Source organism: Rutilus rutilus (genome assembly GCF_951802725.1).
Source record: "Rutilus rutilus genome assembly, chromosome: 19".
NCBI classification, from domain to species: domain Eukaryota; kingdom Metazoa; phylum Chordata; class Actinopteri; order Cypriniformes; family Leuciscidae; genus Rutilus; species Rutilus rutilus.
In genome coordinates, this window is record NC_140232.1 from 18,788,475 (window position 1) to 18,806,561 (window position 18,087).

Genomic DNA, 18,087 nt, shown 5'->3' on the forward strand with positions numbered 1-18,087 from the left:
CCCCTTCCAAAAAAAAACTCACATAATCAATTGAAAAATAGAAAAATCGCCCATTTATTTCTCTAAGCATAAAATGAACATTATAAAATAGATCAAACCAAAATGCTGGTAAAATTATGAATAAAAAAAATGCAGTAAAGTCTACAGTAAAAAAAAAAAAAGGTATCAATATAAAACTAGCGTCTCTTCTGGAATACGTTCCCTCGTCCCGGTCCACCACGTCCACGTCCTCTGGCAGCCACTGCAAAAACATTAATGCAAACACAGCTTGATATCATCTTTACAACAAACAATATAAATAACGTCACATTAATTGTCTGAAAAATGCATGTTTCTGATGCAAGATGTGTGGACTGGGTTCAAGAGGCTGTATATACCTTGGGCTTTGAGAATAGCTGCTTTTCCTCGACCTGCACCAGCTGCCTGATTTTTGTTCTTCATACTTTTTAACATGGGAGCATTTTTCAGCATGTCGGGGAGGATGAGGAACCTGATCTTACTGCCACGAATATACACCTGCTCCAGCTGAGATACACGGCCATCCCTGTATGTGACTGTGATGTTTGCCATCTGGAGGAAATTGAAGATGGAAAGTAAAGAATAAGACCTTTCAGACAAAGGAGTGTTTTTACTTGGTGCAAACCTTATTATGAATTCAAAGAATAATATCCAACGCAAAGATAAAATCTATAAAGATATCTTTTAGATAAGCATTTATTCTCATGCCTTAAATTAGTTTTCAGTACATATGCCAAATCTTAGTACCTGGCAGTTCATGTTGTCTTCAGCCTCGATGAGTTTGCCCCTGTAAACCTCCCCAGTGTTGGTTTCACAGGTGACTATGTGTCCCTCTGCTTCATGAAGAACTTTGATGGGCACTCCAATCGACATCTTATTAACAAGTTGTCTGTGAACTGTGTGTGAGAGAAAATTAGACCCTTCAGAACATTTGGCAGATGAGAAATAACTTCGACAGAATGTCAATCTTTGCATTACGAGGTGAAAGCTAGTGGAAGCTGAAGAGACTGAAATGAATGGGTCAGACACAAGATATTGAGGTTGTTCGTAAACAAGCAAGGGAAAAACAAAAACACAACTAACGTTAGAGTTAATTGTTTAAACACAAATCTACAAATAATTCCCAACAGACACGTTCCAATTTACCAATTATTCCGAAAAATTATTACAAAAACTCACCCAAACGTGCACAAAACGTCCACAAACACTTTTTCTTCGACGTTCTTTTAAGATTTCCGGGGATTTTATTGTAACTCACTGGAGACACGCACTGCCACCTACTGGACTGAATTCAAACATAATTTAATTCCACAGTGCCATTTATAACCCAACTTTAATTTAGTTTGATATTTAAATATCCTGGTTCATCTTTTTATTTATATTGAAATAAATAAATACATACCTGTATAGTATTCACTCAGTTTGAGAAGAAAAAAAGTGATTAGATGTATTAATTCTGTTTCTAGGTTTCAAGGGAGTTCCAGTTCAAAATGTAGAGGATTTCCATCTTTTATCCACGTAACAGCCTCGAAACAGGATTTTCTGCATGTTTTAAAATATAAAATACGTCACCAGCTAGAATTCCCGGCCATTTCCACCATTGTATTTATAAAGCCATTTATAGGCATAGAATATAAATTAGATTTTAGTTTGGACTGTCATTTCTCGTCTTTCCAGCAGAGGGCGCAGTTCTGCCTCTCCTCAATGCACCGACGCACATTTGACAGGAAGTGAAACATTCATCCCTGCTGGGAATGACCACCACAAGGCGTGGACTAAACAAGTCGAGTTTGTAGCCGTTTCACCGCTTTTTTTCACCAACAGCCTCATCAGCATCAGCAAGATGGACAGATTTCAGCGTGTCTGATGTAGAGGACAGGAGGGCAACGGCTGTCCGGCTAACCCCGCTAGCAGACAGTCTTCATGAATCAAGCCCTGATATTAAACATCACTGCAACACAACAACACAGAGAGACACACGCAGACTGCATCATGAACGGTGAGTTCGGGTTAAATGACATTCAAATGAAACATCTTAGATGGCTTGTAACTGTTTACCCCAACTAACTTAGCATTACAATCAATCATGATCCTTCTCTGGCATACAATACTGGAGCAAACACACAACCCGGATATATTTATTTAAAATGAAGAAATGAACAGTTCATGTATTATCTTGAAGCAGCTTGTCTTTAACTTTAAGTTGTTATTCACTCTCATTTACCTGTCTTACGTGAATAAAATGAGTGGCTTGATATAATTTAAGTTCACAACCAAAACTAATTTATCCACGATACACCATAATAACTTATGATAATGTGATATCAAAAGCTGCTCATTGTGGCACAATGACATTACCAGCTTCCTTTCTGACCTTGTTCTGCCAGATGATGTGATGCTAAACGTACCGGTCATCCGGCAGCTGTTCCACTGGGATTGTGGCCTGGCCTGTTCCAGAATGGTACTGGAGTAAGTATGAATCTTAAGTGGTGTATTATCCTGCAGCAATTACTACCCTAATGATAAATATTTCAACTTTTTGTTTGCGTGTGCAGGTATTTACATCCAGTAAGTGAGGAGGAATTTCAGAGAGCGTGTTTGGACTTGGAGTTCACAGAGAGCGTGTGGACTATAGACCTGGCTTATCTCATGTGTAAGCTGGGGGTCAGACACTGCTTCTGCACACAGACTCTCGGTGTGGACAAGGGCTTCAGGAACCAGGTATATGATCTGCTGTCAGTGTCATGATCACTGAGGACAGATATAGTACAAGCTTTGTGTCACATGCATATTTCCCAGAAAAAGACCATGTTAAAGCATTGGTTTTTATGGTTGTGGAGTTGTAACTTTAGTTAAAGGATCAGTCCTGATTCAGATGTTATAACTGTTCACCTTGGCATCTGAATCCTTTTTCCGTTTCCTTTGTTCTCCTGCTTTAGTCTTTCTACAAAAAGCATTTTGAAACAGAGGAGGACAGGGTGAATGAACTCTTTATGAAGGCTGAGAGCAAAGGGGTCCTGGTGAAGAAATGGTGAGGTTTTTCCACATTTGTCACATTTTTGTGCTTGATATACTGGTTTACCACCATCATGGAAACCCTAGAAATGTTAAGAAAACATTTGAATGCTTAGCTTTAAAATATTGAATTCAGGCGATCTAATCTTTATAATATGAATATAAAAAAGTGTTTATGCTGTAATCAAACATGACTGGAAAAGTCATGACAATTCATTGGTCAAAAATTAGCCATGCACAATATATGAGTTATTGGCCCGTATTAAAGACCTTTTTAATTTATTGCTATCGATGATATTGTATATTTAATTATGCATTTAATCATGTCCATTTTATTTTATTTTTACTAAAGTGATTTGCATTGCATTGAAGGCGTTCTTTTTCTCCGTTCATGCATTCCCTGGGAATCAAACCCATTCTCTGTTTGTCATGCTCTACAGATGGAGCTGCAGGAATGCTTAAAATCAATCGAAAACAATTTTTTAAAATCCATTTAGACGAAATAGTATCAAATTTCAGACATTTATCCTTGTGTGTGTGTATATTTACCGTTCCATCATATCTGTATAAATTTACCAGATTTTATGAAAATATATCTCCTGTGCAGTGCATGAAGAATTCTGATGACATCTGTCTGTTGTAGCTCTGTTACAGTTCAGGAGATCCAGAGCCACCTGGAACAGGGTCATGTGGCCATCGTGCTGGTCAACGCAGTGGTGTTGGTGTGTGAGCTGTGCTCCACGCCTGTCAAATACTGCTGTTTCCTCCCTGTGGGTCAGAAGTGCTTCTGCAGGAAGCCAGATTACCAGGGCCACTTTGTGGTCGTGTGTGGATTTAACCGCAATACCGGCAGCGTCTTCTACAACAACCCCGCCTACTCAGACCGTATGTATTGAGAAGTTTGGATAAGTCTAAACACCAGTTTTGCTAAAATTAAATTAGATAACGAAATATCAAACCAAGTGGCATTATTTATATACACACCAATGAGCCAAAACATTTTGACCACCTGCCTAATATGCTATTGGTCCTGAGAGTGTCCTGTGGTATCTGGCACCAAGATGTTTTCAGCAGATCCTTCAAGTCCTGTAGGTTGCGAGGTAGAGCCACCGTAGATCGAACTTGTTGGTCCAGCACGTCCCACAGATGCTCAATTGAATTGAGATCTGGGGAATTTGAAGGCCAGAGCAACACCTTGAACTCTTCATCATGTTCCTCAAACCATTCCTTAACAATGTGTGGCAGGGTGCATTATCGTGCTGAAAGCATTATCCACTTCCAAGTCAGGTCACCTTTATTTATATAGCACTTTTTTCAGTACAGATTGTATCAATGCAGCTTCACAGTGATAACATGAAAATAATACAACAAAGTTTGTTTCTAGAAGAAAATTGCGTCATCGTCCACCTTAAGTAAGGCAGATCAATAATATTGTTGAATATTAAATGTCCCCAACTAAGCAAGCCAAAAGCCAAGACAACAGTGGCAATGAACCAAAACTCCATCAGGTGACAGAATGGAGAAAAAAACCTTGGGAGAAATCAGGCTGTCAGGGGCCAGTTCATCCTCAGGGATCCAGTGGTGTTCCACCAGGGAACTGGTCTGCACTCTGCAATAATGTTTTGGTACAGTAGGTAGCACATGTCAAATTTGCGTCCACATGAATGGCCGGACACAGGGTTTCCCAGCAGAACATTGCTCAGAGCATCACACTCCCTCCACCGGCTCATTGTCCCAAAGTGCATCCTGGTGCAAACACGTATACTGCCGTCGACGTGAGGTAGAAGATAAGGGGAGTCATTGTAGAGTCCTGCACGGGACCTGTTTTGTAAACTTGCACCCGTCCCACACCCACAGTACTTATCAGAACACCGACCCGTTATCCAACAGCAGCACTGATTTAATTCCGCACCCGACTCGACCTGTTTGACATAAAGACCTCGACCCAAACTGCATCCGCATTAAATCTACATCAGGTAGACAAAAATTATTTATTTAACACAAGCAATCAAACCAACGTTATGCATTCTGAGTTGATGCATTTATAAAAAATAGACACGCAAGCCAACATGGTAATAATTAAAACAGGGTTCCCACGGGTCCTTGAAATCCTTGAAAGTTTGTGAATCTGAAAAAAAAAAAATTCAAGGCCCTGGAAAGTTTTTGAAAATTAACATACATAGAGACAGGTCCTTGAAAGTGCTTGAATTTATTTTGTGCAAGAAGTTTTCTGGAAAAAAAATCCATATTATTCCCTCTGGTCCGCTAATGTGTTATTTCGCCAACACTTCGTGGCCTATGCACACTAGCTTGCTTGATTTACGTTAGTTACGTGCATTTATTCGTTACGTTACGTGTTTCACGTTACGCGCACACGGAACTATTACGATGGTACCTCGATGTTTCACAGACACACTGTGCAACATTGCAAAAATAGGCTGAAACCGCTGAAACGCGTCATATGGCCAAAAATAAATGCAAAAAAAGCTTTTTTGCATAGTTGTGTTTGACACATGAAAACTGTAACAATGTATCTTACAAGGTAACACGATGTAACCTTGCTCTCTCTTCATATGTGTCCCCACATTAAGTCCTTGAATTTGAGGGTATTGGACCTGGAAAGTCCTTTAAAGGTCCTTGAATTTGAAGTTAACCAAGCTGTGGGAACCCTGTTAAAAGGAAAAAAAGATGAAAACTTGGATCCGTTGTGTAAACAATACAAAACCTTTGCCTGCATCTTCTGAACAATCTGGCCATACAGGCTATTTTGAACAAATGTCCATAAATCACACACGCTTAGATGTCACGCTTGGAACATATAACCTCACACGAGCCCTTACTGTCATATAATATTTGGGATATTTTAGCATATTCACTCTGCATGCAAATGCGGTTGTCTCTCCTGAAACTCTGCAGTGTATATGTGGCTGTTGGTCCTCTTAGCAGCATGAAAGATAAAACTTTTATTCAAATTGCGAATAGATTATATATTGAAAGCGGGCAAAGAGCTTCTCTTAATGACTGAAGCTGTCAATCACCGTATGCAAACGCTGTGCTCAATGCTGCAAATCGCTTTGTAATTAGAAACCTTTGACGTTCTTTAGACTGTAGAACGTGAACACAAATAAGCACGAGACCGGTTGAAAGCAGCTGGCTATCAGTGGGTACCGAATTGAGTCGAAATAGAAATAGTCTTTGCTATTGGACCCGCAGTCCGCCCCGTGCCTATTAATTCCCGACCTGCACCCGCACCGCAAATGACCACGTAAATATTATTCCACCCTTCACATCAAATATCAGCGTCGCGCGTGTAGGACTCTTGACTCATTGGACCAGGCAACCTTCTTCCTCTGCGGCAAGGTCCAGTTCCGACGCTCGCGTGCCCATTGCAGGTGCTTTCGATGGTGGACAGGGGTCTTCATAGGCACTTCACAACCCCTTGACAAATGCAGTTTGTTGTAACACATTCCTTCTGTAACCATCATTAACATTTTGTGTGCCACTGTAGAGCTTCTGTTGGCTCGGACCAGACGGGATAGCCTTCGTTGCCCCTGTGCATCGATGAGCCAAACACCCTGTCACCCGTTTGTGGCTTGTCAAAGTCGCTCGGATCCTCCTGCATTACTCCCGCATCCAATACGTTGATTATGAAAACTGTTTGTTTACCATCTGATCTAACCGGGCAGTAATATGTGGCCTTGTCAAGATATGATCAATGATATTCACTTCACCTGTGACTGGTCATAATATTTTGGCTCATAATATATATATATGCAGATTGTCAAACCACCTTGGATTTGTTTGCAGATGCCTTTTTGATATGTTTGATACTTCATTATCTAATGCAATTTATACATTAAGTATCAAAAACATCCACCTCATTTATTATGGTTATTTTTTACAACTGAGAATCTTTACACATTGCAGGAACATTAAAACTGTGTGTCTCATATATGCCTATCGCTTTGATTGACAGGTGTGTGCTGCACTAGCTTTAGCAATTTTGAGGAGGCCAGAAGGAGCTACGGGACGGACGAGGACATTCTGTTAATCTACAAAGATGATTGAGTCTTACCGCTTTTGAATGAACACGCATTTAACACACTTTTAGCATCCACTGTGGTTGGCTGGGTAGCATTTTTGCCAAAAGGTAGCACGTACCAGTTTTGCTGGCCAATAGCGGGTAGTATGTGTCACCTCTGGCTATGGTCCTCATAAGTGCTGTAGTGTCGCACAAAACATTACTATGGTGCTACATCGGCCACAGAATGAAATACTCACACAGAAAGGAAAGGGAGATGCTATGTATATGTAACTCATCATTATTGTTATGTGGACATATTTTTATCTAGCACATTTGATTTATATAGTCTCTGCCACTGTAAGAGGTAGAGGAGGAGTGTACATAATGTTTTTCATTCATGTAAAGATGGAGATTTTGTGATTGTTCAGGGTAACCTTGCAAAATCATGGGGTTGTGATTATTATTATTGTTTTCATTTTTCCCTCTTGGAAGCCACTTAATTGAGCATACAGTGAAAGTTTTTAATTATTGTGAAAGAGGGAAGCTGTTTTTAAAAACTCAGGTAAGATATGATAAATCCAGTATGCTAAATTATGTCCCACTGTCGGGAAAGAAATGTTTCAGGGGTGCAATACGTGTGGATTCATTTACTCCAGGGGTTTCCTCAAGAACAAAATCCCCTGGACATCTGTCATAACCTCATGTAAAGTAGCAAGAGAGAGTCTGGCTGCTTTTGTGGGCGACTCTAAGCTGTGAACCATACAGTACATTTCAAAATCACTCAGCACTAGTACAGTATTAGACTCATTTCTGTATTAAAGACAATATTTTGTTGTTAAATTCTCATTATTATAATGTGTTGGTGTTATCAGAGAGAGAACAGGAACACTACGTCTGGAGTTTTACGTCAGTTTTGTGGAATAGAGTCGTGCACCGTTTGAAATGGTCTGAACACAGTGTTGTGAATGCTTTGCTGTTTGCTTGTAAACACACTACGCCTGCTCAGTGGTTCAGATGGTTAAATCATGACAAAATGGAAGATGAATGAAATGCTTGCACTATGGTGTTCCACCAGCCATAATTCTGTTATTTAATCTTTGATCATTCATGTTAAAATGTCATTTTTGTGATTTTTTTTTTTTTTTTTAAGACTGCATCAGGTGTCCGATTACATCAGCTTGTGCTTATTTTTAAAAGAACATAAGGAATGTTGATATGGCAAACTTTATTTTTATGAAATATATAGTTGCATTTAGGAAATGAATAAAAGTTGGATTTGTATTTTAATCAAATGCATCATTTCCATTATTGACCTTGAACTGATGAACTAATAAATTATATAAATTAAGTTATTTTGTGAAATTCAAGTAGAGAGACAAGCACATATCCCTAATACATAATGTGGTTCTCCTGCATCTGCAGAGTTTGGCTGTCAGAAGAAAGCACAGTTCTTCTCAGGGGCTTTTGGCACTCACTCCTTAACAACGTTGGGTTTGAAGTCATGCTGGACGGCTTTTTTCAGCTCCTCTGCGTACATTTCATATCTCCCAGTCATCTGTGGAGAGATTCATATGTGTGAATGGCACACGGACACTACTATAGACTGTCCTGTTTCAATATCTATAGGATATGACTTTTGTCAAAGAGAATAAACCTCTCTGATGGTGATCATGATGAGATATATTCCTGAAAGAAATGTACCGTATTGATTTTTATCCCACCTTAAAGTTCCATTTGTCAGCAACTTGGCGATTTAGGTTCAAGTCCAGCTCTGTCACGAGGAGGCCATCGCGGGTTCTGGATAATCCTGGGGATCTGCTGCCATCAGGAGCAGCTACGTAGCTGGAGCCATAAAAGTGGCCTAAGTCATGGTGCGCTGCGGATAAGGCAAATCAGAAATTATATAATAAATGCACACCACTGTTCAAAAGTTTGGATTCAGTAAGATTTTTTTTTGTGTGATTTTAAAAGAAGTCACTTATGCTCACCAAGGCTACATTTATTTGATCAAAAACACTTAAAAAAGGGAATATTATGAAATATTACTACAATTTTAAATAATAGTTTTCTATTTTAATGTATGTTAAAATGTAATTTATTCCTGTGATGGCAAAGCTGAATTTTCAATCTAGTCTTGAGTGTGTCACATGATCCTTCAGAAATCATTCTAATATGCGGATTTGCTGCTTAAGACACATTTCTTATTATTATCAGTGTCGAAAACATTCTTTTTTGATCAATAGAAAGTTCAAAAGAACAGCATTTAATTGAATTAGGAACATTTTTGCAATATTGTAAATGGCTTTGTCACTTTTGATGAATGTGTCCTTGCTGAATACAAGTATTAATTTCTTAGCCTATATTACTGACCCCAAACTTATGAATGGAAGTGTAAGTTTACAAACTACAAATCAACATTTGATCCCAAATGACCCCATTTTGGCATAGTTTTAACATTTTGTCAGTCAATTTTTATGTTTATGTTTATTAACTCAGCAACACATCAGTTTAAACTATTTTCTCATGTCCCAAATTTTGCTAACAGAGTTGCAAAACCTCAGAAAATATATGAAAAATAATACAACAATACAATATCTAGTTTCATCTCCTGAGGCTGACATTCAACAGGGTTAAGCATCTCGTTTCACTGATCATGTTGGGAAAGAAAAAATAGTTAATTATTAAGTAGTTTTAGACTGTATTTTGTACCCTATTCATGGAAACCTGTCCTTGTATATGTTTGTGGCGTATGTCTGTGTGACCCTGGTCATGTTACATGGAGGCTGTACATGCATGTAAAACAGCAGAGGGGGGTTTTGTGTTCAGGTGAAAAGCTTATGCAACAGTAATGAGGGCTGAAAGTGAGAACAGAGCCTGACAGACCAGAGCTTTAGGAACACGACACCTATGAACAAGGTCCCTTGTCCTCAGCCTGTCACCGACACAGATGCTACATTGACAGACAGATACGCAGATCATTTATATGCTGACACACAGCAACACTAAGCTATGGGAAAGAGCCAGCTGTAATACTGACAGGAAGTATCTTTAGGCTTTTCACCCAAATTGAATTACTAGGGTGAGAGTGCCATCTATGAGTGACTTATGAGAAATGCACTTGCACTAAATGTCTTCATTACACCGCAACCATGCTACGTAAACACTATTGTTCAAAAAGTTTGGGGTCGATAATGTTTTTGAAAGAAGCTCTCCACGGCTGCATTTATTTGATCAAAAATACAGTAAAAACTGTAATATTGTGAAAATGATAACTTTTAATATATTTTAAAATGTCATTTATTCCTGTGATGGCAAAGCTGAATTTTCAGCATCATTAGTGTCACATGGTCCTTCAGAAATCATAATATGCTGATTTGCTGCTCAAGAAACATTTCTTATTATTATCAATGTTGAAAACAGTTGTGCTGCTTAATATTTGTTATGGAAACCATTTTTTTTAACAGGATTCTAGAACTTTTTAAAGCAAAAAATACACATAAATACACAAAATAAAAGAAACAAGCCCACATACGCAGATACATGCACATGCTCAAACTAAATGGATACCTTTCTTTCCATCTCCAGATGTGAACTCATTCTTGAAATACTCCTGGAAAAGAGAGATCTACGTCAAGACTCAAAGGCTCAGAAATCATCAGTAGAGGGCAGCAGAAAACACACATCTGAACATCCAACGCTTTATGAGAGGCACTGCATAACAGTCTGTCCAAATAACTGCCATTTAAAACCAATTTAAAGATAATTGGTTTACTGTATCTAACTCTGAGAATAAAAGTCATCCCTCTAAGACATTATAACCACTAACAGAGACCAGACTCTACAGAGCCACAGAAAAAAAGGCACCGCTCAACTTGTTTTTTTCATCTGTGTAACGTTATTTGCAGTTTGGCTTATAATCCTGGTTAAATTATTAGCATGTGTTTATCTAATCTTATTAGAATATATATAGTTTCCTTCAGCTGTGGTTGTGATATTATCACAAATGCGCATAGTTGGGGTAAACAGGACATTTCCTGGCAATCCCTGTGTGTATTTTAGACTCAAAAGCGTCTATTGGGTCATTTATGTCATTTTTAAGATTGTTTAAACACAGTTATAGGACAACAGGTGGCACATACCGTTCCCACCCGGTTGATGGCACAGGTGAAGCAGTGGTTTGCGATGGCTGCATTTCTGGCCTCAATCGACCACATTGGTTCACTGTAACACAAAACCTGCATCAGCATGAGGGAATACGGGCTCTGCATCTTTCCCATGAGAAGACAGCGGTACAACACCATACCTGAGCAATCCAACGGTGGCCGAGGGGTTAAAGATGATCTCAGCCCCATGTATGCTGTACATTAACCAGTTGAGAGGGTGGTGTCGGCCGTAACAGATGTTAACAGCGATTTTTCCAAACTGTGTCTGGAATACAGAGTGGCCGGTGTTGCCTTCCATGTAATATGTCGACTAGAGGAAGAATGAAAAAGAGTCAGTTTAAAAGATGATTGAGGGAAATGCAACATCAGTGCCATGCAGAAAAGCAACACTTTAGTATCACTCGTTAATATTTCTTTAACCCTTTGATGCATTAAAACTGAATTTGCGATAGTCTTTTCTTCCCTGTGTGACTGTACATTCGAGTGAAACGGCTTCTCGAACAGGAAAAAATGTGGGACTGGACTTGATTTTGTCCATCGGGAATTGATTGGATTGTTGGATTATTGTGGATTGCTATTGCTTTGAAAATATGCATATTAAGACGCATGCAGCCACTGCCTTTATGAATAAAGTAGCCAACAGATTTGTTCAAAAATCAACACTACTGTGCATTTCTTGGAGACACACAGTTGATTCTCTTGTGAATTTGTTTCACTATTTTAGTAAATTGCATAAATTAACTTTAAATATTATGTCTGAAAACAGTAAATGACTCAATATTGCATCTTGTTTATTAAACTGTTGTATAAAAGCAATATCAGCAGGAATATCTACAGCATTAGGAAATTATCTTTTGTAATAAAATTGCTAATGCAAAGCCATTCTGATCTAGGTTTAGACTATAATTTCTACAATATATTTTTTTGTTACCGGCAGGACATTCTTTCAAATATTTGAACTAGTCCAACCAGATATTATGTATTCTGATCAATACTATTTAGTGCAAGGGAGAATTACCAATATTTTTCTACTAAACGTTCATTTCTGAGCGACTGCCACTAGGGGGCGAATGCAGCAATTTATTGTACGCGAATGTTCGAAATAGTGGAAAGGCGGCTATAGATTACCACAAAAGAATGCAAAAAAAATGTTTTCCCATTGACGGCATATATGCGTTTGGACATGTCAAATCCAGCAACTATGTAAAGATAGCATGAAAGATAATCTTATGTTTTAACAGTATTGACAGTGCATGTGACATCTGTGCACCCGCTTCTGAAAAGGCCATAGCTCACCAAAATATACCGTATGTTGTATTTTGAATTGTGGCCACCGTTTGCGATGCAAGCATAAATTCATGCAGGTGATGCAGCATGAAAATGTATGCAGGCTTATGCTGGACTTAACTGGAGTTCACTGTAAAAATGTACATATGATCAATAAGTTATGACAACATATGTTTTTACATTGCTTTAACTCATCAAAATAAGTAAAGCAATTTTCAACTTTTAGTCAGTTTAATGTATTTTACGTTGAAATGGCTTAAACATCCAAGTTGATTGTACTTAAAAAATTAAGGCAGCAATTTTTTTTTAACAGTGTTTATGTGTAAACCTTTATATGATGCTAATCAGCACGCCATCAAAACTCTCCTTCATTTAACTGAAAACAACAGAATAGAGCCGTCTCTGCCATCTGGTTCCCGCAGTTACACTTGTGTTCCAGGAAAAGAAAGTGGGCACATTTCCTGTATTGAGCATTATCACAGTGTGGAATGGATCAAAAGAACAACTGATAAACAGCACAGCAAGGGAGAAATCAACCACTTAAAGTGCCACGGATCATGTAGTGCAGATACACACGCACACACACACACACTCGTTTAACCTGGAGGTGAAAAATGACACCCAACATGCTGGAACAAATCTCTGAAAAGAAGAATTTCTAAAGTGGCTGTACTGGACAACTTTTCAGTTATCCAATATGATTTAGACATACAGTACCCACGCAGCAGCACAAAATACTGATAACTACATGTAAAGTAAAGGTCTGAAAATCTGAGGGGTTTTTTAATCACTTAAAACTGGAAATAAAAAGCTATTTCTGTCTAAAGCTAAAAACTATTTCTGTCACTATTCAAATAAGTAATTTTGAGACACCTTTGTACAGATGAACAGATGTCCTTTCTACTGAACCTCAAGATGCTCTTTGGATCATTCTCGAGAATGTTGGAGAACACGGTCTTCAGGTTTTACACAAACTTCATATTCAACAAGAATTCATGCAGCTCGAGTGCTGCTGTCACAAATATACAATCTGACATTTTCCTTTTAATATAATATATTTTAATACAATAACAATGCAATTTTTTTATTATTAATAAAAAAAAAAAATGCATTTTCACTAATGATCTCAGACTTTTGGACTGCAGTGTATTAAAATTTAATTTATAGCTTACTCATGTTAGCTTAATGTAAATAGGTGATGAGTGATGACACTCTATTGATGTAAATAAAGAGCGTCACTGTAGCTGTGTTGTGTCACACTGACAGTTGTATGGCTGTTATGCAGAGGGTGACACCGACCTCGTTGAAGTCTCCCACACGTGGAATGTGATTCTTCCGTGATTTGCCCAGAACATGGCCATTATTGGACACCACCACTGCCGTGTTCCACAATGTTCCACCGTGGATCTCATCTCTCTCCAAAATGGGAGACACCACCACCAAGTTGTATTTTTTGGCCAGCTAGAAAAAAAGAAAAATCAAGCACAAATAGTTTCAGCATTAGCAGGAATGGCTGCTGAAAGCGGAACATAGCAGGGTGGTCGCACTACATGACATTTTTTCCACATTAAATCACTAATTGCCAAATTCATCTCTGTGATAGAATTTCTTGTTTTATGTATTTTTATTCTGCATTTTTCAGCATGTTAGTCACAACACATGACTGATTTGGGTGACAATAGTTTTTCAAATACTAATAAGCAGTGAGGCAGTCTTTTTAAACATTAATAAAATGTTAATTTCATATTTTAGTATTTAAACATTTAATATTAGCGCTTTGGGTATAGGAAAAGCGCAATATAAATAAAATGTATTATTATTATTACTTAATAGAGTTAATATACTTTTATAATTTTATAATAGTTTAATATAGGTTTCTTTCCAAGAATTTCATTATTTTAATAAGGCTTTTTTTCTTCATTATAATATCAGGATAGTTGTATCACCCTGACTTTTTTATGCTGACAAAAAAATTAAAATAAAAATAATAATGTAATAGGGAAATTAAAAACATACTCATCATAGGGTAGAACAGTTTTATTTTAGTATTGTTTATTTCATATTAATTTAATTTTCATTCAGAAAACATTCTCATTGTAGAAGAGGTATATTCAAGTCATTTTTATGAAAAAAGAATATATTTTTGAAGAAGTTAATAAACATGGACAAAAATATTCGTAATTTTTGCCATAATCTCTAGTGATCTTGAAGAACCCGTATGATGAAAAAATGCAATTGAACAATATTAACAGGAAAGTGTACAAAAAATAAATAAATACTTATGCTAACACAGCACTGATAGATGCTAGAAATGTCATATTAGGACATATTTGCAAAAGGATAGATGCGGTTCCTCTGTAAACAGTCAAAGGCCACGTAATTCCTCAGAGCTCAGTGTCAGAAGATTCCACAGTTACGTGCTGCAGTGCTCATCGTCCCCGTCCCCTCTGTGGGCTTAACCTCCTGCTACTTCCATTAACAAATCAGCAGCCTCAAAGCAGCTGCACAGCACCGCACCAGTTAAAACAAACATGCGCTATATCAAAACTAACTCCCTTCGCAATAGGCACAAGGGAATAAAACAATTCGGTCCATGCTAATAGAAGTACAGCCTCGTCTTGAGTTTCAGGAGTGAACAAATAATTAATTTGGGGACTGAGGTTAAATATTTGAGTGTATAACTAAAGATCAAGATGATGCTTGATAGCAAAGGATGAGTGTAACGTTTATGAAGACTTCCATTTATTCAATTCTTACCTGAATACAAAAGCGTGTGGTGAGCCCGTCCTCGGCCGATTCGGCAAACTCTGTCCAGGGCTCCCTCTCTCGTGTGCAAAACGCAAAAGGCATTGCTGAGGGCGGAGGACATGAGAGGAGACAGGAGAGAAAATTATGCTTTTTTTTTTTTTCATTAGAACTGATTTTTATCATTAGAACTGAGAGTTTTAATCTGTCATAATTGATTCTCCTGGGTGTCCAATAAAATGTTGTTATTCTTGCTAAGAGGGAGGATGAGAAGTACAGTGGAAAGGTTTATGGTCTTGTTTTTCATTAGCAGTTGTTGTTTTGTTTAGAGCACGACGAAACGATTATTGTTTACATGGCATTTTTTAATGACTACTAACAAAGCAAACATGCTTCATAGATTTGCATGGAAACACAGGAAATCAGAGCCAAGAGGTCAAAGGTTTACATGGGGTGGTGGTTAAGGGGGTTCAAACCTGGGCAACAGGGCCTATTTGGACCCAAAGGGACTGAATGACCTTTGGGATGCCTAGAGAGTTTATCATTGGAGCATGAGACTCCTTTTCATCAGGAAGCATCCCTACAGCACGCCACGGCCAACACAAACAGACAAACTGTGAGCCGCAGCTTAAACTTCGTCACTACGGCCCTACTGCGCTCTGCTGATGTAAACCAGATTCTGCTGATGTCTTCACGGGCATCTTACATCACTGAAGGTCAAGAAGCCTTCCCATCCTATACGCACTGTTCATAAATAAAGCACATTCATTTCCTTGAGGACAACAGGAAATGGTTTATAGATGCCCATAGAATTAAAACAAGTAATATTTCTGACTGAATATGGGTAGTTAAATCATGTGTTGAACAGTGTCTTGCAGTATGAAATGCTATATTTCATCTAAAATTATTTGTAAAATAGTTTTAAATTCATTTTTAATTATCACACAAGTAGATTAGACATGAATGATGTTTTAAAAAACATTTTTGGCAACTATGAATGTGTTTCAGCATTTTTTTTTAATTACTGTAGAGCTGATTTTTTTTAAAGAAGTGTATAATAAAATATATTTAAAAGTTATTTAACAAAGAAATATGCCATGAATTTCATGACACCCGAGAGCTGTGTATATTCCAGCTGCATCTTCGAAACAGTCGTGGATTCTGCAGAAAGGGAGCCAGTTGTCCGTGCGTATGTGTGTTTGTGCGCGTGTGTTTGTGTACTCACTCCAGGCTTCCTGGAAGCATACGATATTGACCCCACACATGGCCGCCACCTCTACCATCTCCCCCACACGCTTATGCAAAGCTGTGATCTGTGAAAGCAAAAGGAGAATACAATTCAAATGAATAATGAATAATGATAAATAGATTAAACTTGTTTTAGCACCTGGCCATTATATGTATTGTGTAGCCTACTTCTTTCTCTCACCTGTTCAAGCACAGGAGCATCAGTGGGTAGGACTATCTTGTTCTGAATCAGTCCCACGCGGACAGTTCTGGGTGGTCTGAGCTGTTCTGGAGAAGCCTCAAACACATAACCCTTCAGATCAAAATCTTGCTCCGCTGCAGCTTCTATTGCACCCTGGGGAAGGCTGAGCTTCCTGAAATGCATTTATTGCAAAGCTGATTAACTGCTACACATTATGAAAATTTAAACAAATAGGGAAGATCGAGATTATTGTAGCCCAATGGTCAATAAATGATTGACACATTTTAAACTGGCCTCTCTCCTTCAAAATGTGTTTTTCTTTTCAGTACGAATTAAATTGTTATGTGAATTGTTATATTAGTAGCCTAACAGCCTAATGATGTTCAAGTGTGCTTTTTTTTTTTTTTTTTTTTTACGAAACGAAAACGAAAACAAAGAAAACGTTAAAAGTAGTTTCACTTACATCTATTAAAGCGATATATAGTAAAATAAATCAGAGCATGTCAAGAGTTTATATCAAATTCAACTAAATTACGTCATCGCTAAGCCTGCAGAGACCCCTTTTTTGTGGCCAAAGTCCACCATGAATCATTTACTCAGTTTCAACCTTTACTGAATATCCAGTAACTAACCAATGACACTGAAAAACTTCTAGCACATTATGGACAAATGTTGTGAGTTAATCTCCTAAAGTGTTTCGGATGTAGGTTAGTTTCATTATACAGTATATCCATTCAAATTAAAGTCAGCCGTCATCGCACGTCCCTCAATTCATGACTGAATTCTGGGACGTGTAGTCTGCGTTTAGTAGTGAAAGTGCACGTGACTCACTTCAGCTCTTTTCCGAACAGAAGTTTTCTGACGGTCCTGAGTTCTGCCTCAGGAATATGTTCCTCCAGAATCTTCTCTAGCGATTCAAAGTCATTTCCAGACATCTTCAGCTGTCGTCCTCGTGCTCAGTCTGCAGAGAGAGTGAATTCACCTCGATTTGCTTTACTGTTTAACTAGCCCATTTCCAGATCTTATGCAATCGGTTCACGAGCAGAGGGTCCAAGTGATCCCATATGGTTTGTTGTTACACTCTTCATATTTTACCATGTCACGACAGACGAGTTTTCAGTCAAAATCGTGTTACCTGTAGGCGTTGTTACGTTAGTTTCAAGCAATTTCTGCAGCTGTGCTGCTGACATGCTTTAGGGGGAGAGGGGTAAGATGAGCCAGTGGGTAAGTTGACACACTTAGGCTACCCTTTATCTTGGCAACCGTACACGTTTATTATCATGTGAACATATATTTTGGAACCACCCGTCATTTCTACCAGACTGTGAAAAGGAGATACATATGGGAATTAAGAGTGGAAGAAACCCATTTAGGCTTTAAAAACTGTTTTTGGCTTTTCAAAGTAA

General features: G+C 38.1%; 3 protein-coding genes across 3 annotated transcripts; 1 reads left to right on the top strand and 2 right to left on the bottom strand.

Annotated features, from left to right (window-relative positions):
- Positions 1-30: 30 nt before the first annotated feature.
- snrpd3 (small nuclear ribonucleoprotein D3 polypeptide) lies at positions 31-1,284 on the bottom strand. Its single transcript, XM_084389660.1, has 4 exons — positions 1,198-1,284; positions 766-914; positions 378-570; positions 31-241 (listed from the first exon to the last, which is right to left on the bottom strand). The coding sequence occupies exons 2-4, from the start codon at positions 889-891 to the stop codon at positions 177-179; spliced, it is 384 nt and encodes a 127-aa protein (XP_084245786.1). The 5' UTR covers positions 892-914; positions 1,198-1,284; the 3' UTR covers positions 31-176.
- Positions 1,285-1,721: 437 nt separating this feature from the next.
- Positions 1,722-8,342, top strand: gucd1 (guanylyl cyclase domain containing 1). The gene is made up of 6 exons (XM_084389659.1): positions 1,722-2,017; positions 2,406-2,487; positions 2,574-2,739; positions 2,958-3,049; positions 3,677-3,918; positions 7,010-8,342. The coding sequence occupies exons 1-6, from the start codon at positions 1,942-1,944 to the stop codon at positions 7,099-7,101; spliced, it is 750 nt and encodes a 249-aa protein (XP_084245785.1). The 5' UTR covers positions 1,722-1,941; the 3' UTR covers positions 7,102-8,342.
- Positions 8,179-17,845, bottom strand: upb1 (ureidopropionase, beta). The gene is made up of 10 exons (XM_084389658.1): positions 17,513-17,845; positions 16,682-16,853; positions 16,478-16,565; positions 15,265-15,359; positions 13,807-13,968; positions 11,361-11,530; positions 11,197-11,278; positions 10,625-10,667; positions 8,779-8,933; positions 8,179-8,612 (listed from the first exon to the last, which is right to left on the bottom strand). Exons 1-10 carry the CDS (start codon positions 17,614-17,616, stop codon positions 8,529-8,531), a joined length of 1,155 nt encoding a protein of 384 aa, XP_084245784.1. The 5' UTR covers positions 17,617-17,845; the 3' UTR covers positions 8,179-8,528.
- Between the last annotated feature and the right edge of the window lie 242 nt (positions 17,846-18,087).